At 45.9% G+C, this 19,692-nt stretch overlaps 1 protein-coding gene across 7 annotated transcripts in view; it reads right to left on the bottom strand.

Moving 5' to 3' along the window:
• The window catches only part of kalrna (kalirin RhoGEF kinase a), a 980,827-nt gene that overhangs the window by 26,364 nt on the left and 934,771 nt on the right, over positions 1 to 19,692 (bottom strand). For 4 of the 7 annotated variants that reach the window (XM_068035333.1, XM_068035337.1, XM_068035334.1 and 1 more), the window contains 4 exons: positions 17,905 to 18,036; positions 12,385 to 12,552; positions 5,804 to 5,882; positions 3,150 to 3,281 (listed from right to left, as the gene is read on the bottom strand). In XM_068035333.1, the coding sequence (XP_067891434.1) occupies positions 3,150 to 3,281; positions 5,804 to 5,882; positions 12,385 to 12,552; positions 17,905 to 18,036 (511 nt within the window). The remainder of the gene's footprint in view (positions 1 to 3,149; positions 3,282 to 5,803; positions 5,883 to 12,384; positions 12,553 to 17,904; positions 18,037 to 19,692) is intronic. The other 3 variants (XM_068035338.1, XM_068035343.1, XM_068035339.1) reach the window with 2 other exon arrangements.

Genomic DNA, 19,692 nt, shown 5'->3' with positions numbered 1-19,692 from the left:
AGATTAGCAATTCTAGGGCGGCGAGTGGGGTGTAATTGCAGTCGGCAACATTCCTGGAGTCATAGGGCTGATTTTTCAGGTCCCGCCAGTGGACTGTGGGGAAATGGAGGTGGGCAGGGATGAAAATACCAGCGCCAGCCAGCATGCCAATCTCCTGACACCATTCCTCCAGCAACTTTCAGCAGGGTAGGCGGATGGCAGCCCTGAGATCCCCCAATTCATTAACGACAATTAAGATTGTTAAGGGGCTCATTGACAGGGGCGCATGGTCTGCACACGTTCTCTGGGGCAGATCAGGTGAATGCAGGCAGACACTTAGTCAGGAGCCAAGGACTTAGGTGGGCCCATGAAAGGGTGAACAGTGCAGAAGGGGTCTCAGCCAGGGGAGAGTGGGAGGAAGCACTCAGGTAATGCAGGGAGTCAGCATCCTCCTGGCATTGCGGATCTATTAGAAGAGGGGGCAAGGCTGCCAAACACAATTGAGGGAGTCATCTGAGCACAAGGACGGCAGCAGTTGGCAATGGGGGCACGATTCTCAGATTTTGGGTCCAGTAGCAATGAGGAGCAACACCCTCCTCAGAATGGGCAGAGCCCCAGGGATCAGCAGAGCAGAAGAGAGGGATGAGGGACAGGAAGGATAAGGAGGTCATACCCTCAGCATCGGATCTCCTGGCGAAGAGGATCAATCTTGAGCTGACCAAGGAGCAGTGCCACAGGAATTTGTGACTCTCCAGGAAGAAGGTCACAGAGCTCTGTGCCCTCATCATGGAATACCTCACACCTTGCAGCACTGGTCACCATGCCCTGCCAGTGGCCGACAATGTCACCGTGGCCTTGAACTTCTTCACTTCTGGCTCCTTCCAATGATCAGCTGTGGACCTTGGTGGCATCTCGCAAACGGCTGCACACCACTGCATCTCATTGATGCCCTATTTGAGAGAGCTGGACAGTACACTCTATTCCAGGCAGACGTGACCTCACAGGCACAGAAGACAGTGGATTTCACCTGTATTGCTGGATTCCCCCAGGTGCAGGGCATCATCGATTGCACGTATGTGGCCATCAAGGCACCCAGTTACCAGCCAGTGCGATCCATCAACAGGAAGGTCTTCCACTCCCTCAATGTCTAACTCATCTGCAACCACAACAAGAGCTTCCTCCATTTGTACACTCGCTTTCCTGGCAGCTGCCATGACTCCTTCATCCTCCGGCAGTCCAGGCTGCCGCAGCTCTTTACTCCACCCCCCCACCAAATCCCATGGATGGATTCTAGTGGACAAGGAATATCCCTTGAAGAGATGGTTACTCACCCCTCTCCAAGAACCTGAGACAGAGGCACAGAGATGATACAACCAAAGCCATCTGCTCACTAGGACAGCCATTGAGCAGGCCATCAGGCTTCTGTAGATTCAGTGCCAGTGCCTGGACCAGTGGGTTGGCACCCTGCAATACACATCTGGAAGGGTCTCACTCATTGTGGTGCTCTACTGCGCTCTCCATTACACAGCCCTGCAAAGATGTATGGACCTTGAAAGAGAGTGAGGCCTTGGAAGGACACAGCTCATCAGAGGAAGAAGACGTGGAAGAGGAGGAGGAAGAGGAGGCGGGATTGGGGTAGTTGCACCGAGGTGCCCTGGATGCGCAGGGAGGTGGCCGGGCCTGGCCCGGGGCTCAAGGGTCTTGTCAGGATGCCATTAATGTCAGGGAACATCTGATTCAGGCTCATTTCGACTGAGCCCCTCTGACCCAGGAGTAATGGCACGGTCTGGAACTCACCTTGAGCTGCCTGTGCTAACACTTCCATTGAAACATGCAAATGTTCATCGCCAATAAATAATGCACATCTGCCCAGAGGTTTTACCATCACCGTAGATGGACCTTTGCTCACCTTCATCACTTTATACCTCTTTCCTTTTCCCGCCATTAACAAGAGGAGGCTCACACTTCTGGCTTCATGTGTCAGTATTTACATGGTGCTCATAAAGGAAAACAGTGCACAGTTACAGGTAGAAAACACCCTAGTGACCCACTCAGTGCTCTGCCCGTGCGGTAGCCTCTGCTCTCTGCCACTTCTATGAGGTGCTCCCCTGGTGGCCTCAGAGCAGATGGAGGCAGCCTGCTGACTTGTCTCTGCCTCCGGCTGAGATGCACATGGTGGTTATCCTCATCGTGAAGGTGCCAGTGGGGGCACCTCCAGAGGCTGCTGCACCAGCATCACTGCAGGGAAAGCCTGCAACACAGATGCTCCCTCCGTCAGAGGGGCCAAGAAGGTCAATGATGATGATGGTGCCACATAAGGGGTGGCATCCTTATACTCCTTGATGACAGCCTCAGTACTTGCCTGGCACTTCGGATGGCCGGAGGGGAGCATCAGCTGGGGCACAACTGGCATCCCCTCCACACATCCCTGCGCCATCAGCACCACTGAATAGTCAAGGCTACATAATGTGGAATGCATCCTGTGAACATCAGTACGCAGTTCCTGTATGCCTCCAAGTGCTGCTGCATATGGCTCTCAATGAAGTTTGCCACTCTCTCAATGCAAAAGCTCATGTGCTCAAAGCCCTGAGCAATCATGATGCACATGAGCTGGATGGACTCCTCCATTCTCAGTACATGTCCCCGCACTGCCTCAGGGAACTCTGACATGTGGGAGCACATCTGTTGCTGCTGATTTAGAAAGAGCCTCCTTAGGCCCTGCATCTGTGCCCAGCTGAGCAGGGCTGTGCCTGTCCTCCATTCTCCGAGCCTCTGCCTCTGGCACCTCCTCCTGCATACTAGTGCCATGCCCATCATCCAGTACCACCCTATCTAACCGCACGCAAGGAACCACTGAGGTGGCTGTATCTGCGCTGGTGGACGGTGCGTTTGTAAAGTGTGATGGTGCCTCTTCTGGGCTCTGATGTTGCTGTGCTTGGCCCAGTGATGGTGAGGGAGTTGGTGTCAATGCCTCGACATCTGCACCTGTGGGAGACACAAGAACAGATCGTGAGATGTAGCCTTGGAGAACAAAAATCTCTGCAGTGCTGTGGGTTTCCAATGCATCTCAGTCTTTGATATGATTTCAGATGGGTGGAGTGCAGTGCACCGCCTTAATGAAGGAATTTCACTCTCTAATCATCATCTCCACCCACAGATGCGCACTTCACCTTGCTTGACTGCCCGTGGTCCGTGACCCTGGCAATGTACATGGCTTCCTCCTCCATGGCGGTGATAATGTGTAGGTAGGGAACCCTTCCTCCTGTCTGGGCCCTCTCCTGGGCATTATGAGCCCATTTCTCCTGCAAGGACAAAAGAGAGTGAGATAAGGCACTTCTGTCTTCTTTGGCCAATGCCAGCTGCTCCTATTCATCAGAAGCTATATGTTTCAGTGCTGGCAGATCCTCAGCAGCACTATGGCTCTGAGCTATTCTGAGGGGTCATTTAGTACCCTGTGCACACATTCTTCCCATGTTCAGGAGCAGCATGTGCCCTGAGGTTCCTCAGCTGGTATGTCTTCTGAAAGGTGAATACCCAGAGGCCTGTCCTGAGGGTTTGGTGTTGCACTCACTTTGCCAGAGCTTATTACGTTATTGAACCTTTTCCTACATTGAACTCAGTCTACGCACGCCACACTGTCTTCTGACTGCTTGGTCTCAGTGGGTGGACTCCTCCTGCCACACTCTGGGAAAAAGACCTCCCTGTTCTCCCTCACGGTCTCCAGGGCCACATCCAAGAATTGAGGGGTTGCCTGCCCCGGGTTCCTGGCCTCTGCCTCTCCTGAGACATCTTTCGATCTGAATGTAAAGCAATGAAACCACAGCCACAGTAATGGCTGCTTAAATCGGTCTGCACATGCACAGTCCTACCTCTGCTTCCGCCCCTGTGGGGGCCCATAATTGGCAGCCAAACCTGTCTCCAAACCAATTAAGGGGGCACCTCAGTGAAAATTGGGAGCAGATGACTGTTTCCTTTTGAAATTGTTGATCGTCTCCACCATTCCCATAGGCAGCGGGTTCCTGGTCATTACCACTTGCTGTGTAAAAAGTTCTTCCTCACATTCTCCCTGCACCTATTGCCCAAAACCTTAAATCTGTGTGGTCAGCTAATGCGAACAGCATTTCTTTGTCTACCCTGTCTAAACTGGTCATAATCTTGTACACCTCTATCAAATCTCCCCTCAGTCTCCTTTGCTTCAAGGAGAACAACCCCAGCTTCTCCAACCTAACCTTACAGTTAAAGTCCCTTATCCCTGAACCATTCTGGTAAATCTCCTCTGAACATTCTTAGGGGCCCACACATCTTTCCTAAAGTGTGGTGACCAGAACTGGAGGCAATATTCTAGCTGTGGCTTAACATGAGCTCGATAAAGGTTCAGCATAACGTTCCTGCTTTTGTACTCAATACCTCTATTTATGAAGTCCAAGGTCACATATGCTTTGCTCATTACGCTCTCAACATGTCCTACCATCTTCAAAGACTGATGCACATAACCCAGGACCCTGTGTCCTTGCAAACTGTTTTGAACTGTGCCAAAATGTATCACCTCACACTTCTCTGTATTAAATTCCATTTGCCACTTGTCTGCCCATTCTGCTAGATGATCTACGTCCTGTTCCTTTAGATTTTTTTTATTCAATCGTGGGATGTGGGTGGCACTGGCTAGGCCAGCATTTATTGCCCATCCCTAATTGCCCTTGAGTAGGTGGTGGTGAGCTGCCTTCTTGAACCACTGCAGTCCTTCGGGTCCAGGTACACCAACAGTGCTTTTAGGAAGGGTCTTCCAGGATTTTGACCCAGCGACAGTAAAGGAATGGCGAAATAGTTCCAAGTCATGAAGGTGAGTTGCTTGGAGGGGAACTTGCAGGTGATGGCATTCCCTTGCATCTACTGTGCTTGTCCTTCTAGGTGGTAGAGGTCGCGGGTTTGGAAGGTGCTGTCAAAGAAGGCTTGGTGAGTTGCTGTAGTGTATCTTGTAAATGGTACACACTGTGCATCGGTGGTGAAGGGAGTGAATGTTGAAGGTGGTAAATGGGGTGACAATCAAGCAGGCTGCTTTGTCCTGGATGGTGTTGAGTTTCTTGGGTGTTGTTGGAGCCGCATCCATCCAGGCAAGTGGAGAGTATTCCAGCACACTCCTGACTTGTGCCTTGCAGATGGTGGTCAGGCATTGGGGAGACAGGACGTTAGATACTCGCCACAGAATTCCCAGCCTCTTGTTGCCACAGTATTTATGTGGCTGGTCCAGTTCCGTTTCTGGTCAATGGTAACCCTCAGGTTTTTGACAGTGGGAAGTCAGCGACAGTAATGCCATTGAACATCAAGGGGAGATAGTTAGATTCTCTCTTGTTTGAGATGGTCATTGCCTGGCACTTGTGTGGCGTGAATATTACTTGCTGCTTAGCAGCCCAAGCCTGGATGTTGTCCAGGTCTTGCTGCATCTGGACATGGGCTGCTTCAGTATCTGAGCAGTCACGAATGGTACTGAACATGATGCAATCATCAGCGAACATCCCCACTTCTGACTTTATGATGGAGTGAAGGTCATTGATGAAGCAGCTGAAGATGGTTGGGCCTCAGACACAAAACCAAGTTGTTTTTACTTGCATTTTATTGTGGAAACATGATTGTCATCACTCATTAATGAGAAAGCTGTTATTGCCAAACAGAAGGCAAATTTGGGCCAGGCAATAAATGGTGGAACACAATAAATGTTGGACAGCAGTTTTCAGTGAACTAAGATACACTGGCTAAGGGATCTGAGTGTAATATATCCTACCTCCCAAATCTTTAAAATCACCTTTGTAATTCAGATTTACACTACCTTCCAATTTCAAATAGTTCTGTGTAAGCAGATTCAAAGTTATCCTTCCATGGAATTCTTGAGTCATCACTTGTAGGCTCTGAGTAGAGATCAAAAGCAATTAGGAGGAGCAGCTTCTAAGGAAAATTGTGAAGCAGGATTGATTCAGTTGACTTAACAAAAATCAAATAATAAATGACACTGAGAGCAATTATACCAACAGCTGTGATGGTTCACTAGCTGATCTAACCAACAAGAAGTTAAACTCACCAGATAAACTGCTAGTTTAATTAGTTAAGAGTTAGTTATTGATTAGAAAGTGAGAAGGATTGTAAATCAGTATCAGAAATTTATAATTATCTGAAAATGGGCAAATAGCTCTACCAACCGTTGCCTGATTTGCGATCAGACATGCTTAATTTTATTTTCCTGCAGCAAAATGAACTTGGAGTTAAGTTTTCATTGGGTTACTGAGCTGAAAAAGCAATAATGATGATTAGAGGGTGAGATCTGATCCACATTTGATCAGAATTTGGGTTTAAGTTCAGTATGACTGAATTGTTCTCACATTTTATTAACAAATCACTTGTAATTGCTTCGTTACTGGACGACCAAGAGCAATACTTTGCATGTTGCAAAATTTCAGTGTCATATCCAGATAAGTGATGTCTGAAATTTTTTAGACATGTCTTCTTTATTTTGAAATTTTTCATTTTAGAAGTAAGTATAAAGAACACAAATTATAAAGGGCTGGATTTTTGTGGCAGCAGGTGCTCAAAATAGTCCCGCCTGCGATGTTTGCAGCCGCACTGCAGCGATTACACACTGGGCAGCCATTTAGCAGATGACATCGGCCATCCCCCTCAATCACGGGGCGGGGACAGCATTGGTGACGCCATGAATGGGTCAACTGATGTTGGATCAGGTGCTGCTGCCATCGTTAAAAGGCTGGCAGCCCTGCATTTACTCTCCTTGCATTGAATAGCAGCTTACTGCAGCAATACTTCAGTGGTTTGCCATAATTTTGCAACTCAGCAAGCATCCTCCCGGGCACCATGTCAGAGGTCAGAGCAAGGGTGGCCCCATGGTTCAGCGATGCCTCCTGACTGATTCTCCTCCAGGCTGCATGGGAAAGGTGGCAGGTCTCTATCCCAGTGATGGCAAGAAGAGGTCCTCCTGCCTGACCAAGCAAACCTGGATGGAGATCGCAGAGGAGGTTAGCAACCGTGGGGTCACCAATCATAACTGGGTGCAGGCCAGGAAGAGGGTCAATGACCTCCTACACTCAGCCAAGGTAAGTTGCAGGGTTTCACATAGCTTGCTGTGATCTGTTTGCCCACAAGCATAAAGAGGCACGGTTGACATAGCCATTCCAATGATAGGAAGGTCATGGCGTAATGATAGCAGATGACTGACTGCATAAGTGATACCAGTCTTCCTTGTTTCAATCTTACCCAATTGAGACCCATAACAGGTACAGTCAGTATGAGAGCAGCAACATCCTCCAGGTGCAGAAGAGGGGCCCATGCCAGCATTGACCTGATGTCGAGACGTTTGGAACTTAATAACTGCATCCTTGATCTTTCAGGAGAAAAGGGCCCACAACAGCAGGGAGGCATCCAGGACCAGTGACGGGGTGCCCAACCTGCGGCCTCTGTCTCAGGCCAAAGAGGAGGCGCTTGAGTTTGCCGGGAGAAAAGGAGGACCTACCATATCTGACGTCGAACTCAGGGTTCCAGTTGAAGAGAGTGATTATTGACAAACACAGAATTAATCCAAATTACATTTTATAGTGAAACACAATGCTGTCACCATTGTGACATTTGTACCATAACACCTAAATGTCTGCTCTTTACATTGTATCTTGCAGGGCAGTGCTTGCAAATGCTTAGAAACAATGAGGAAACAACAAAAACCTGTGAGGATGATCAACACTTAGAGGATGCATCATCCCATGACTCTCCTGCACCTTCCACCAGCGCAGATACTCTCACCTCGTTGGGTATTCGCTTGGCATTAGATTCGGGGTTACAAACTGGTGAGAGCACCACACATGCGCCCGAGCAGCTGGCTGAGCCTGAGACAGCCGAGGCCTCTGACAGTCAGAGAACTGTGGGTATCCAGGCCCAGGCTGATGACAAGTCTCTGGTGTCGACAGCACAGAGCATGATGGAGTTGCAGGGAGAGGTAAAGCAACATCTGGCAGAGATGCCAGAGGCCATGTGCAGTCATGAGCGGACCATGGAGGAGTCCATCCATGCAATGACTGCTGCCTTGTCCAAGACATGTGAGCGCATGGCTTCGTCTATCAAGAGGTTGGCGACACTCATGGAGAGCCACATTCTGCAGATGCGCCATGACCTGCAAACCCTCGCCTTGGCCATGACTTCAAAGCAGCAGTGGCAGGGCGAGAGAAGGACCAGGAGCTTGGAGAGTGTTCCCGCTCCTAATCCTTCTTCGGAGAGCAGGGAGGTTCCAACAAGCCTTGAGAGGGAGGAGGAAAGGATGCGTTCCACATCTGGGGTCTCCCTCAGGACGATTTTTGTGTGCACATGGGCTCCTCAGCCCCTCTGCCAGTGTCCAGCTCTCAGCAGCTGCAATGCCTGAGGACAGTCCTGCACCAGTGCAGGAAGCCTTCAGGCAGCCGGGGCCCTCCAGACCTCAGGCACCCAGAGGACGACCGCCGAAGTCTTCACAGGCCAAGGGGCATCCTGATCAACAGCCTGCCTTCAGTCCAGCTGCTAGTGCAGAGGTAACACCACGAAGGAGCACCCGTATTAAAAGACACCTTGACACACATGGGTATTCACGGGTGAGACAGATAGGTCATTTTTAAAAATTCATTCATGGGATGTGGACATCGCTGGCCAGGCCAGCATTTATTGCCCATCCCTAATTGCCCTTGAGAAGGTGCTGGTGAGCTGCCTTCTTGAACCGCTGAAGTCCATGTGGGGTAGGTACACCCACAGTGCTGTTAGGAAGGGAGTTCCAGGATTTTGACCCAGCAACAGTGAAGGAACAGTGATATAGTTCCAAGTCAGGATGGTGTGTGACTTGGAGGGGAACGTGCAGGTGGTGGTGTTCCCATGCATTTGCTGCCCTTGTCCTTCTAGGTGGTAGAGGTCATGGGTTTGGAAGGTGCTGTCTAAGGAGCCTTGGTGCGTTGCTGCAGTGCATCTTGTAGATGGTACACACTGCTGCCACTGTGCCTCGGTGGTGGAGGGAGTGAATGTTTGTAGATGGGGTGCCAATCAAGCGGGCTGCTTTGTCCTGGATGGTGTCAAGCTTCTTGAGTGTTGTTGGAGCTGCACCCATCCAGGCAAGTGGAGAGTATTCCACCACACTCCTGACTTGTGCCTTGTAGATGGTGGACAGGCACTGGGGAGTCAGGAGGTGAGTTACTCGCCACAGGATTCCTAGCCTCTGATCTGCTCTTGTAGCCACGGTATTTATATGGCTACTCCAGTTCAGTTTCTGGTCAATGGTAACCCCTAGGATGTTGATAGTGGGGGATTCAGCGATGATAATGCCATTGAATGTCAAGGGGAGATGGTTAGATTCTTTCTTGTTGGAGATGGTCATTACCTGGCATTTGTGTGGCGCAAATGTTACTTGCCACTTATCAGCTCAAGCCTGGATATTGTCCAGGTCTTGCTGCATTTCTACACAGATTGCTTCAGTATCTGAGCAGGCACGAATGGTGCTGAACATTGTGCAATCATGAGCGAACATCCCCACTTCTGACCTTATGATTGAAGGAAGGTCATTGATGAAGCAGCTGAAGATAGTTGGGCCTAGGATTAAATATGTTTTCCTGCCAATTATCAGCCTTTATTGTCTGAAAACCACATTCCACCACGGAGTGATTATGTGCCTTTCAATTCCATCATAAGTCTTACAGCACTGCCAATGTGACCACTGACATTATTAGCATGCCAATATGCATGATGCTTAATTGCACCAATGATGTAACATAGACAATGGCTCAGTTTGTTGCTTCTATTCATGCTGGAGAGACAAAAGTTATGGAGGTGTAGGACTTGAGACTATGTGCATGATGGTGAGTTTTGCTGGCAAACATATTTATTGAAAATCATGGATTGTGGAAATGCACAATTATTAGTCTCTACTTTTCCTCCCTTGCCCGCTGCTCACCATGTCTAACCTCAATCACTACTCTCTGATTTCCATGCCTGCTTGGCCTTGTGTGCCCTCTGTGTCCTATTCATCAGAGGATGTTTCATGCTCCTTTACTTCTTCATCTTGCAAGGCTTCAGTCCTCTGTAGTGCGATGTTGTGTAGAATGCAGCAGACTACAACGATGCGCACAACCATGTCTGATGCATACTGAAGGGCTCCGCCAGATCTATCAAGGCAGTGGAACCATATCTTCAGCATACCAATGGCCTGCTCGATGGTCACTCAGGTGGAGCTGTGACCGGCGTTGTAATGCCCTTCAGCACCACTGCTGGCGTTCCTACTGGCATCAGAAGCCACGTCATCAAGGGGTAGCCCTTGTGCCCAAGAATCCACCCCTGAAGGTGAGTGGTGGAGCGAAAAGCAGTGGCACCTGGGACTGGCGAAGCATGAATAAGGCATGGCAGCTGCCCGGAAAGTGGGCACACACTTGTAGGAATCATTTTCTGTGGTCACATACTAGTTGTAAATTGATGGAATGAAAGCCCTTTCTGTTTATGAAGGTGGCTGGTTGGTCCTTGGGAGCCTTGAGGGCCACATGCGTGCAGTCGAGCACACCTTGGACCTGTGGGAATCCTGCAATTGCCTCAAATCCAATGGCCCTCTTGGCCTGACTCGCAGGGTATGTCCTGTAGCGTCCAATGTCACCGCCCTCTTGAACGGAGAATTGGTCACCTCCTTGATGCAGCAGGCATTGAGAGACCCCACACATGTCACTGGTGGATCCCTGGATCGATCCAGAGGTCTAAAAGTTTAGGCTCTGATAATTTTGAGGGCCACATGCATAGGGTGACCACCAAAACCTATTGGTTGCAAGTCATCATTCAGCAGTACACAGAGGTGTGTGACGGCCTGTATGGACATCCGCAGTTGTCTCTGGCAGTTGCGCTCAGACATCTGCAGGTATGTCATCCAAGTCCTATAGACTTGCTGGCGTATCTGGGCTCATCTTTGCCTTGGCGGCTGCTGCTGCTCACGTCTAGGAGCTTCCTCTTGAGCTGCAGTGGCCTCAAGGATCCACCTCCGGTGGAAATGCCTCAGCACAGCAAGGAGATTCAGGAAAACAGGGTAAATAATACCCATCTTTACCCTCCTTGTAACTTTGGCTTCCTTTCTAAAGGTCAAGCACACCTATCTGGGCAAAGATTTGTGTTAATTTTGATTCTGCAGGATTCCGGCATGAGCTCTATGATATGGCTTGATGTTGCTCTCATGACTTTTCAGTAGTACGAGCCAACATGACCATATCAATACGATTTGAGTTGCCTGCACTGGACCTCTGAAAAAAACTACCTATACAGTTGCTGAGTTTTGTCCTCACTACCCCTCCCCCGCCCACAACAATATCCACTTGTAGAGCCCCCCCTACCCTGCCCCCAACAGTATCCACTTGCAGAGCTCCCCTTACCCTGCCCGCAATAGTATCCACTTGCAGAGATCCCCCCTCCCCCCACCAATATCCACTTGCAGAGCTCCCCCCAACAATATCCACTTGCAGAGCTCCCCTTACCCTGCCCGCAATAGTATCCACTTAGAGATCCCCTCTCCCCCCCCACCAATATCCACTTGCAGAGATCCCCCTATCCCGCCCCCAAAGTTTCCACTTGCAGTGTTTCCCCCTTCCCCCGACAGTATCCACTTGCAGAGCTCCCCCTACTCAACCCCAAAGTTTCCACTTGCAGAGCTCCCCCCTTCCCCCCCGACAGTATCCACTTGCAGAGCTCCCCCCTTCCCCGACGACAGTATCCACTTGCAGAGCTCCCCCCTTCCCCGCCGACAGTATCCACTTGCAGAGCTCCCCCCTTCCCCCCTGACATTATCCACTTGCAGTTTCCCCCTTTCCCCCGACAGTATCCACATGCAGAGCTCCAACCTCCCTTCACATCTGCAGATTGAGCTTAGTGGCAATGTCTGATGCTAAAAAATATTTCACAAGATAATAACAGATAACTTTCCTAACCTTTCTAGGCATCGAGGACTCTTGCCTCGATGGCACCATCATTTCAATGACAGGAAAGTGAAGGCATGCGAGTGCTGCACGTCATGAATTGCAAACGCCTGGAAGGATTGTGGCGGATTAGATACAAATGTATGCAAAACAGTATTTAACATATTTAAACTATGATCCCGTCGCATTGTGGCGGAGGTGACGCCATGGGATTTCGCCTTCTCCGAGAAAATCGGAAACCAGCATTACAGCGTTGGGTTTCATGGTGGACGAATCTACGCCCGTTCTCTGCCCACCTCCACCACCCCCCCACCGCCAAAAATCCTGCCTTCCAACGGAGCATAAAATCCAGCCCAAAGTTCTCAAATCCTCAGTAAATTACGAATTCATTTTTCAGAATTGCTCTCAGTGACCATTTTCTTACACACTTGGGTAATTAGAACTCAGCTGCACTTACCGTTGCTGCAAGACAGTGTTACAAAATCAGATGGCTCACTTGGTGAGCTGATTCCCCAGGGATTACTTGCACTGATTCGGAACTGGTACTGACAGCCTGGAATCAGGTCCTCAATCACAAGGTAGGTGTCCAAAGTGGATGCTACTGATTGCTGCCATGCCAGTGATCCTAAACATTGAAGGACTCCAATATTATTTTTTCCATTTCAGTGCAAGTACTTGTCTTTTGTCGACTATATTATTGCTTTCAATAAAACAAAAATCACACGATATCTAAGCTAATATGGCAGGTACATTGCTGGATTTTACGTGACTAAACTGAGAAATTGTGAGGAACCATTGCCAAAAGTAAAAAGCTACTTACTTTAACTTCTGCATTACATCAAAACAGTTTATGAATGGACACGTTTAAATTCTCATTTGTATCATTAGCACATTAAAATCTATATGTTGTTATATAACTAATAACTTCATCTTGCAGGCATGCATTATCAAAGAATGGATCAAATGTGTCTACAAAACAGTGAAAAAATGTATCTGACTGCTCTCGAAACAGATGGGCACTGAGCCTGAGTTAGATAAAATGGTTACATATCATAACAAGGGTGAGAACAGCCAGATAAACTCATAGTTGAAATGGTATAGTGGTTAAGTGGCAGATAATTTGAATCTAGAAAGGTGAGCAGTATCAATAAAAATACTTTGAAGAAATATATTGACAGGTAAGATTCTGGAAATCATTCTGAAAATGATAATATGTAGAGAAATATATAAGCTCCAATCTTTATAGTTACTACCGGAAGCACACTTTAAAGACACTGACTGCATGCTGTTTTCAATAATATACTTAGCAATAAGCCTTTAGGAATTTTGTGAAAATTTGGCATTTTAAGGAATTAATTTAGTAATCACACATACTAAATGTCCCACCTACATAAAAAATTAAGCATTAAAATGGAACATATTGAGTAGAACCAAATTAGAGCACAGAGGAAGCTATTCAGCTCATTGCATCACATCTGGAATACTGTGTGCAGTTTTGGTCTCCATATTTAAGAAAGGATATACTTGCTTTGGAGGCAGTGTAACAAAGGTTCACTAAATTGGTCCCTGGGATGAGGGGGTTGTCCTATGATGAGAGGCTAAGTAAATTGGGCCTATATTCTCTGGAGTTTAGAAGAATGAGAGGCGATCGAATTGAAACATACAAGATTCTGAAGGGGCTGAATAGGGTAGACATTGAGAGATTATTTCCGCTGGTCGGGAATCTAAAACACAGAGGCACAGTCTCAGGATAAGGGGCCGATCATTTAGGATTGAGATGAGGAGAAATTACCACTCAATGGGTTGTGAATCTTTGAAATCTCTACCCCAGATGGTTGTGGATGTTCCATCGTTGAATACATTTAAGGTTGGAATAGACAGATTTTCGGTCTCTCAGGGAATCAAGGGATATGGTGAGCAGGCAGGAAAGTGGAGTTGCATACTATGATCTCAGCCATGATCGTATTGAATGGCGGAGCAGGCTCGATGGGCCATAAGGTCTACTCCTACTTCTTGTGTTCTTGTGGCCAGTGATAGCTCTTCACCTGGCTCTGTCTATTCTAATCCAAAACCCCTGCCCTTTCCTCATATCCTTTTCTATTCTTTATTTTCAAATACTTATCTAGTTAAGTTTAGAAATTATGTTATAGACCCTGTAATTCCACACAGTGCGTTTTGACCCATTTACGCTGATGAGTCCTGATTGGCAATGCTCTAAAGAGACAAATCTTATAACATTTTCTGGTTTAGGGGACCTTTGCACATCCATTGGCGAATCCATTGGTGCAAACCTGTGTAAAATTGGTACAATGTATTGGGGGTGCTTTGAAATTAGAGTGCAGCCTTTAAGAAAGCCAATTCAGATTGTAGATTGCATCAACTGTCGAAGGAAACAGCAGTTAAGTAGCAAATGTTTGGATCACTCAGTTCACTCTCGTCCAGCTGCACTGGATGGCTCCTGCATTGCAGGGGAGTGGGCACCAGGATGAAACATTAAAGAGGGGAAATAGGTGCACAGAGGACTGGTAGAGACAAATAGCACTAGAGTAAAGCATAGTTCAGGAACAGGGATCTGACGGGACAAGTGTGAATCAGTCTGAGATGAGTTTGGAGTGCATGTATGTAAATGCACAGAGCATCATAAATAAGGCTAGTGAGCTGTAGGCACAAGACACCTTGTGGGATTTTGATATAGTGGCAAAAAGAGAGACCTGGTGTAAAGAAGGGGAGGATTAGGAACTTAATATTCCTGGCTACACGGTATTCAGAAAAAATAAGGAACTAAAAAAAAGGATCTGGGGTAGGGGGTACAGTGGTGCGGGAGGGTGGGCAGTATTGATCAAATAAACCATTACAACATTGGAAAACGATAGTGTAGAGGGGTCAAAGACAGAATCTATTTGCTTAAAATTAAGGAACAATAGAGGAGCTATTATGCTACTGGATGCATACCATAGGCCAGCAAACAGTGGGAAGGAGATACAGGAGAATATTTGCAGGAAGATTACAGAAAGATGGAACTTCAATTATCTTTATATAAACTGGAATAGTAATAGTGTAAAGGGTAGAGGGGAATGAATTCCTGAAATATGTACAAGAGAACTTTCGTGACCAGTGCATTTCCAGTCCAACAAGGAAGGAAGCAGTACTAGATCTAGTCCTGGAAATTGAAATGGGGCAAGTTTCAGTGGAGGAGCATTTGGGGAATGGTGATCATATCATCAGGTTAAGAATTATTATAGAAAAGGACAGGGTACAATCAAGCATAAAAATACTTAACTGGAGGAGAACTTATGTAGTTAAAAAGGGATCTGGTGCAGTTAGATTGAAATCAAAGATGTTAGACAAAGAGAAGTCGGTTCAGGTACAGAGTAGACACATTCCTATGAGGGGGAAAGAAAGGGCATCCAAATGTAGAGCTTCTTGGATGACTGCAGATACAGGGATTAAAATAAGGGAGGAAAATGAGGCTTATGACAATTGTAAAGAAAACTAAACTAAATATAGAAAGTACAGAGGAAATTTTAAAAAAGGAATAAGAAAGGTAGAGGGAGAGCATGAGAATAGTTTGGCAGTTAACATAAAAGAAAACCCAAAGTCTTTTATAAATACATAAATAGTAAAATGGTAGTCCAAGGAAGGGTGGGGTTGATAAGGGACAAAAAAGAATATCCTTCTATTCCTTTCACTCTCACGTACTAAGCAAGAGCTCTATTTGCCCCCCCAAAAAACCATGGATGACTAAAGAGTTAAGAGACAACATAAAACTAGAAGAAAAAGCATACAAAAATGCAAAAAATAGCACAGATCCTGGCAAATAGGAAAGATCAAAGAATAGTAAAGGTGACAAAATAGATAGTAAGAGTGAAAAAAGGGAGTATTTAATGAAACTGGCAAGGGATATCAAAATCAACACAAAATTTCTTTACAACAATTAGGTAAAAGAGGGTGGTCAGGAGCAATGTGAGTCTTTGACAACTGGTAATGATAATATTCTCAATGAAAATAGAAAGTGGAAGATATTTTGAATAATAACTTTGCGACAGTATTTATAGTACGGGAAGAGGTCAGCTTGCCAGAAATCCCAAGGAAGCTAATGTTGAATCAGGGCCAGGGACTTACCTAAACTAATGTCAGCAAAGTAACAGTAATGAAGAAAATAATGGCACTAAAAAGTGACAAATCCCCAGGACTAGATGGTTTCCATTTCAGGGTTTTAAAGGAAGTAGGTGGGAACATTACAGATGCCCTAACTATCATTTTCAAAAGTTCTCCTAATTGTGGAACCATTCCTCAGATTGGAAAATTGTGCATGCTTCTCTACTATTTTAGAAAGGTGAATGAGGGAAATTAGGAAATTATAGAACAGTTAGCCCAACATCTGTTGTCAAAAAGTTGCTAGAGTCTATACTTAAAGATAGGATGACTGAACACCTTGAAAATTTTCAGCTGATCAGAGAAAGCCAACACAGATTTGTAAAAGGTAGGTCATGCCTGACAAATCTGATTGAACCTTTTTGAAAAGGTGACTAAAGTAGTGCACTGGAAAGCGTCAATGCACACTAGGAATATCTATGGATGTTGTTTATATGGACTTCCAGAAGGCATTTGATAAAGTCCCTCATTAGAGACTGTTCACTAAAGTTGAAGCACATGGAACTAAAGGCAAATTATTGACCTGGTTAGGAAAATGGCTGAGCAGTAGGAGATAGGGTAGTAGGGATAATGGGCGCAACAATCTGTGTAGGGGCCTCAACTATTCACCATATTTATTAGTTACTTAGTTGATGGGACAGAAAGCCACATATCCAAATTTGCTGATGATACAAAGGTAGGCGACATTGTAAGCAGTGTCGACAGAAGCAAAGAATTACAAAGGGATATTGATAGACTAAGTCAATGGACAAAATTGTGGCAAATGGATTTCAATGTCGGCAAATGTGAGGTCATACACTTTCGACCTAAAAGGGATAGAATGTGGTATTTCCTAAGTGAAATGGAGGTCCAAAGAGACTTGATGGTCCAGGTATATAGATCATTAAAATGTCACAAACAGGTACAGAAAATAATCAAAAAAGCTAATGGAATGGTGCCCTTTATATCTAAAGGACAAGAATACACAGGGATAGAAGTCATACTTCAGCTGTACAAAGCCCTGGTTAGACCATACCTGGAGTAGTGAGTAGTTCTGGACACTACACTTCATTAAGGATATATTGGCCTTTGAGGAAGTGCAACATGGGTTTACCAGAATGATACCTGGATTCCAAAGGTTAAATTATGAGGATAGTTTAAACAAAGTACAGTTGCATTTCCTGGAACTTAGAAGGTTAAAGGGTGATTTGATCAAAGTTTTCAAGATGTTAAGGGAAACAGATAAGGTAGATAGAAACTATTTCTGCAGGTTGGGGAATTGAGAACTGGTTGGGGGAGTGGGGCGGTTGTGGGGGGGGGTGCGGCACAGTCTAAAAATTACAGCCACATCTTTCAGGAGTGAAATTAGGAACCACATCTATACACAAAGGGTGGCAGAATTTTGGAACTCTGTTCCAGATACGGCAATTGATGCTAGATCAATTGTTAATTTTAAATCCAAGATGTTAGATTCTTGTTAACCAAAGGTATAAGGGGATGTGGGGCAAAGGCAAAAATAGGGAGTTAAATCGCAGATTAGCCTTGAGCTCATTGAATGGTGGAAGGAGCTGAATGGCCTCCTCCTTTTCCCATGGTCCTGTTCCTATGTTCCTGAATTCGTTATTTGAATTATTAGTGATTGACTAAAATAAAAAGAAAAAAACCTGAAAAATGTTTCAATGACTTAAAATGTGGTGGACTGAGATCAACAGAAAAGGTATTTCTTCACTCCTTGTGAGTAAATGGGAAAAACTGGGTATAGAACACATTTCCAATCATTTTTTTCATAAAATATTATTGAAATACAGTATTCTGGTTAAAATGCATTCTGTTCATAGATTACCTTCTTCCCTGTATTCAACAGTGTAACTGGAAATGGTGCAGTTTCCTGTACTTGCTGGAGGTAACCATCTCAGAATAACAGAGCTATTGCTTCTCTCCTGGGCTATAGGCCGGCCTGGTGCTGCTGGAACACCTAAAAATGGGGAGAAAATCATCAGAGCAGATACAGTCCAGTAAATCACAATTAAAAGTGAAGTGCTCACTGGATTAGAAATTAGCTTTGGTATTTGAGAAAAGGATGAGGGAATCATAGAGTCATTTACAGTAAAGAAGGAGGCCATTCAGCCTATCGAGTCCATGCCGGCTCTCCACAGAGCTACTCAGTCAGTCCCACGCCCCTGATCGATCCCCATAGCCCTGCAAGTTTATTTCCTTCAGGTGGCCATCCAATTTTCTTTGAAATCATTGATTGTCTCTGCTTCCACCACCCTTGTGGGCAGTGAGTTCCAGGTCATTACCACACGCTGCGTAAAAATGTTCTTCCTCACATTTCTCCTGCATCTCTTACCCAAAATCTTCAATTTGTGCCCCCTAGTTCTTGTACCAGTAGTTAATGGGAACATTTTTTCCTTGTCTAAATTATCTATGCCTATCATAATCTTGTACACCTCTATTAAATCTCCCCTCAATCTCCTTTGCTCTAAGTAGAAAAATTCCACCTTTTCCAACCTAACCTTGTAACTAAAATCCGCCATCCCTGGAACCATTCTGGTAAATCTCCTCTGCACCCTCTCATGGACCCTCACATCCTTCCTAAAATGTGGTTACCAGAACTAGACGCAATACTCTAGTTGGGGCCTAAACAGAACTTTATAAAAGTTCAGCATAACTTTGCTGCTTTTGTACTCAATGCCTCTATTTAAGAAGCCCAAGATCCCATATGCTTTGCTAACCACTCTCTCAATATGCCCTGCCACTTTCAAAGTTCAATGCACATGCACCCCCAGGTCCCCCTGTTCCTGCACACTCTCTTAACCTGTGCCATTAAGTATATATTGCCTCTCCCTATTCCTTCAGTCAGAACACATCACCTCACACTTGTCAGTATTAAATTCCATCAGCCACCTGTCTGCCCATTCTGCTAGCCTATCTATATCCTGTTGCAGGTGGTTCATATCATTCTCACTGTTTGCCACACCTCCAAGTTTGGGGTGTCATTGGCAAATTTTGAAATTCTACTCTGTACTCCAAGATCCAGGTCATTTATATACATCAAAAAAAGCAGTGGTACCAGCACAGACCCTTGGGAACACCACCGTCTACCATCCCCAGTCTGAAAAATAACCATTTAACACAACTCGCTGTTTTCTGTCCTTGAGCCAATTTTTTATCCAATTGGACACTGACCCTCCTATTCCATGAGCCTCAATTTTGTTAACCAGCCCTTTATGTGGTACTCTCAGGCCCACTGCTCTACATTGCCACCATCTTACTGTGCTCCCTCTCAGGCCTGTTCCCTTATACTGCTGCTGGTATTCTAGTGCTCTCTTCCAGGTCCACTCCTTTATACTACTGCCATCTCGTTGTGCTCCCTCTCAGGCCCACTGCTTTATACTGCCGCTAGTCTCGAGTCAAGAGTTTTTAATAATTAAATGAATTGTTGTTTGCAGAGGCTTGCTGCATCACATGTTCAATGACAGTGGGACAACCGTTTTTTTCTTTGCAAAATACCTGAATGCTAAACCTAGCATATTTAATAATGCTTTAAAAACATCTTTGCCAGCATTTGCTTGACTGCATTATTAATAATTGCCTGCCTCTCATCCATTCGATAGTAGCTTGGAATGAA

Source organism: Heterodontus francisci, chromosome 7 (assembly GCF_036365525.1).
Source record: "Heterodontus francisci isolate sHetFra1 chromosome 7, sHetFra1.hap1, whole genome shotgun sequence".
Lineage (NCBI taxonomy): Eukaryota > Metazoa > Chordata > Chondrichthyes > Heterodontiformes > Heterodontidae > Heterodontus > Heterodontus francisci.
The sequence above is the reverse complement of the archived record's forward strand: the minus strand, read 5'-3'. Positions and strand labels throughout refer to the sequence as shown.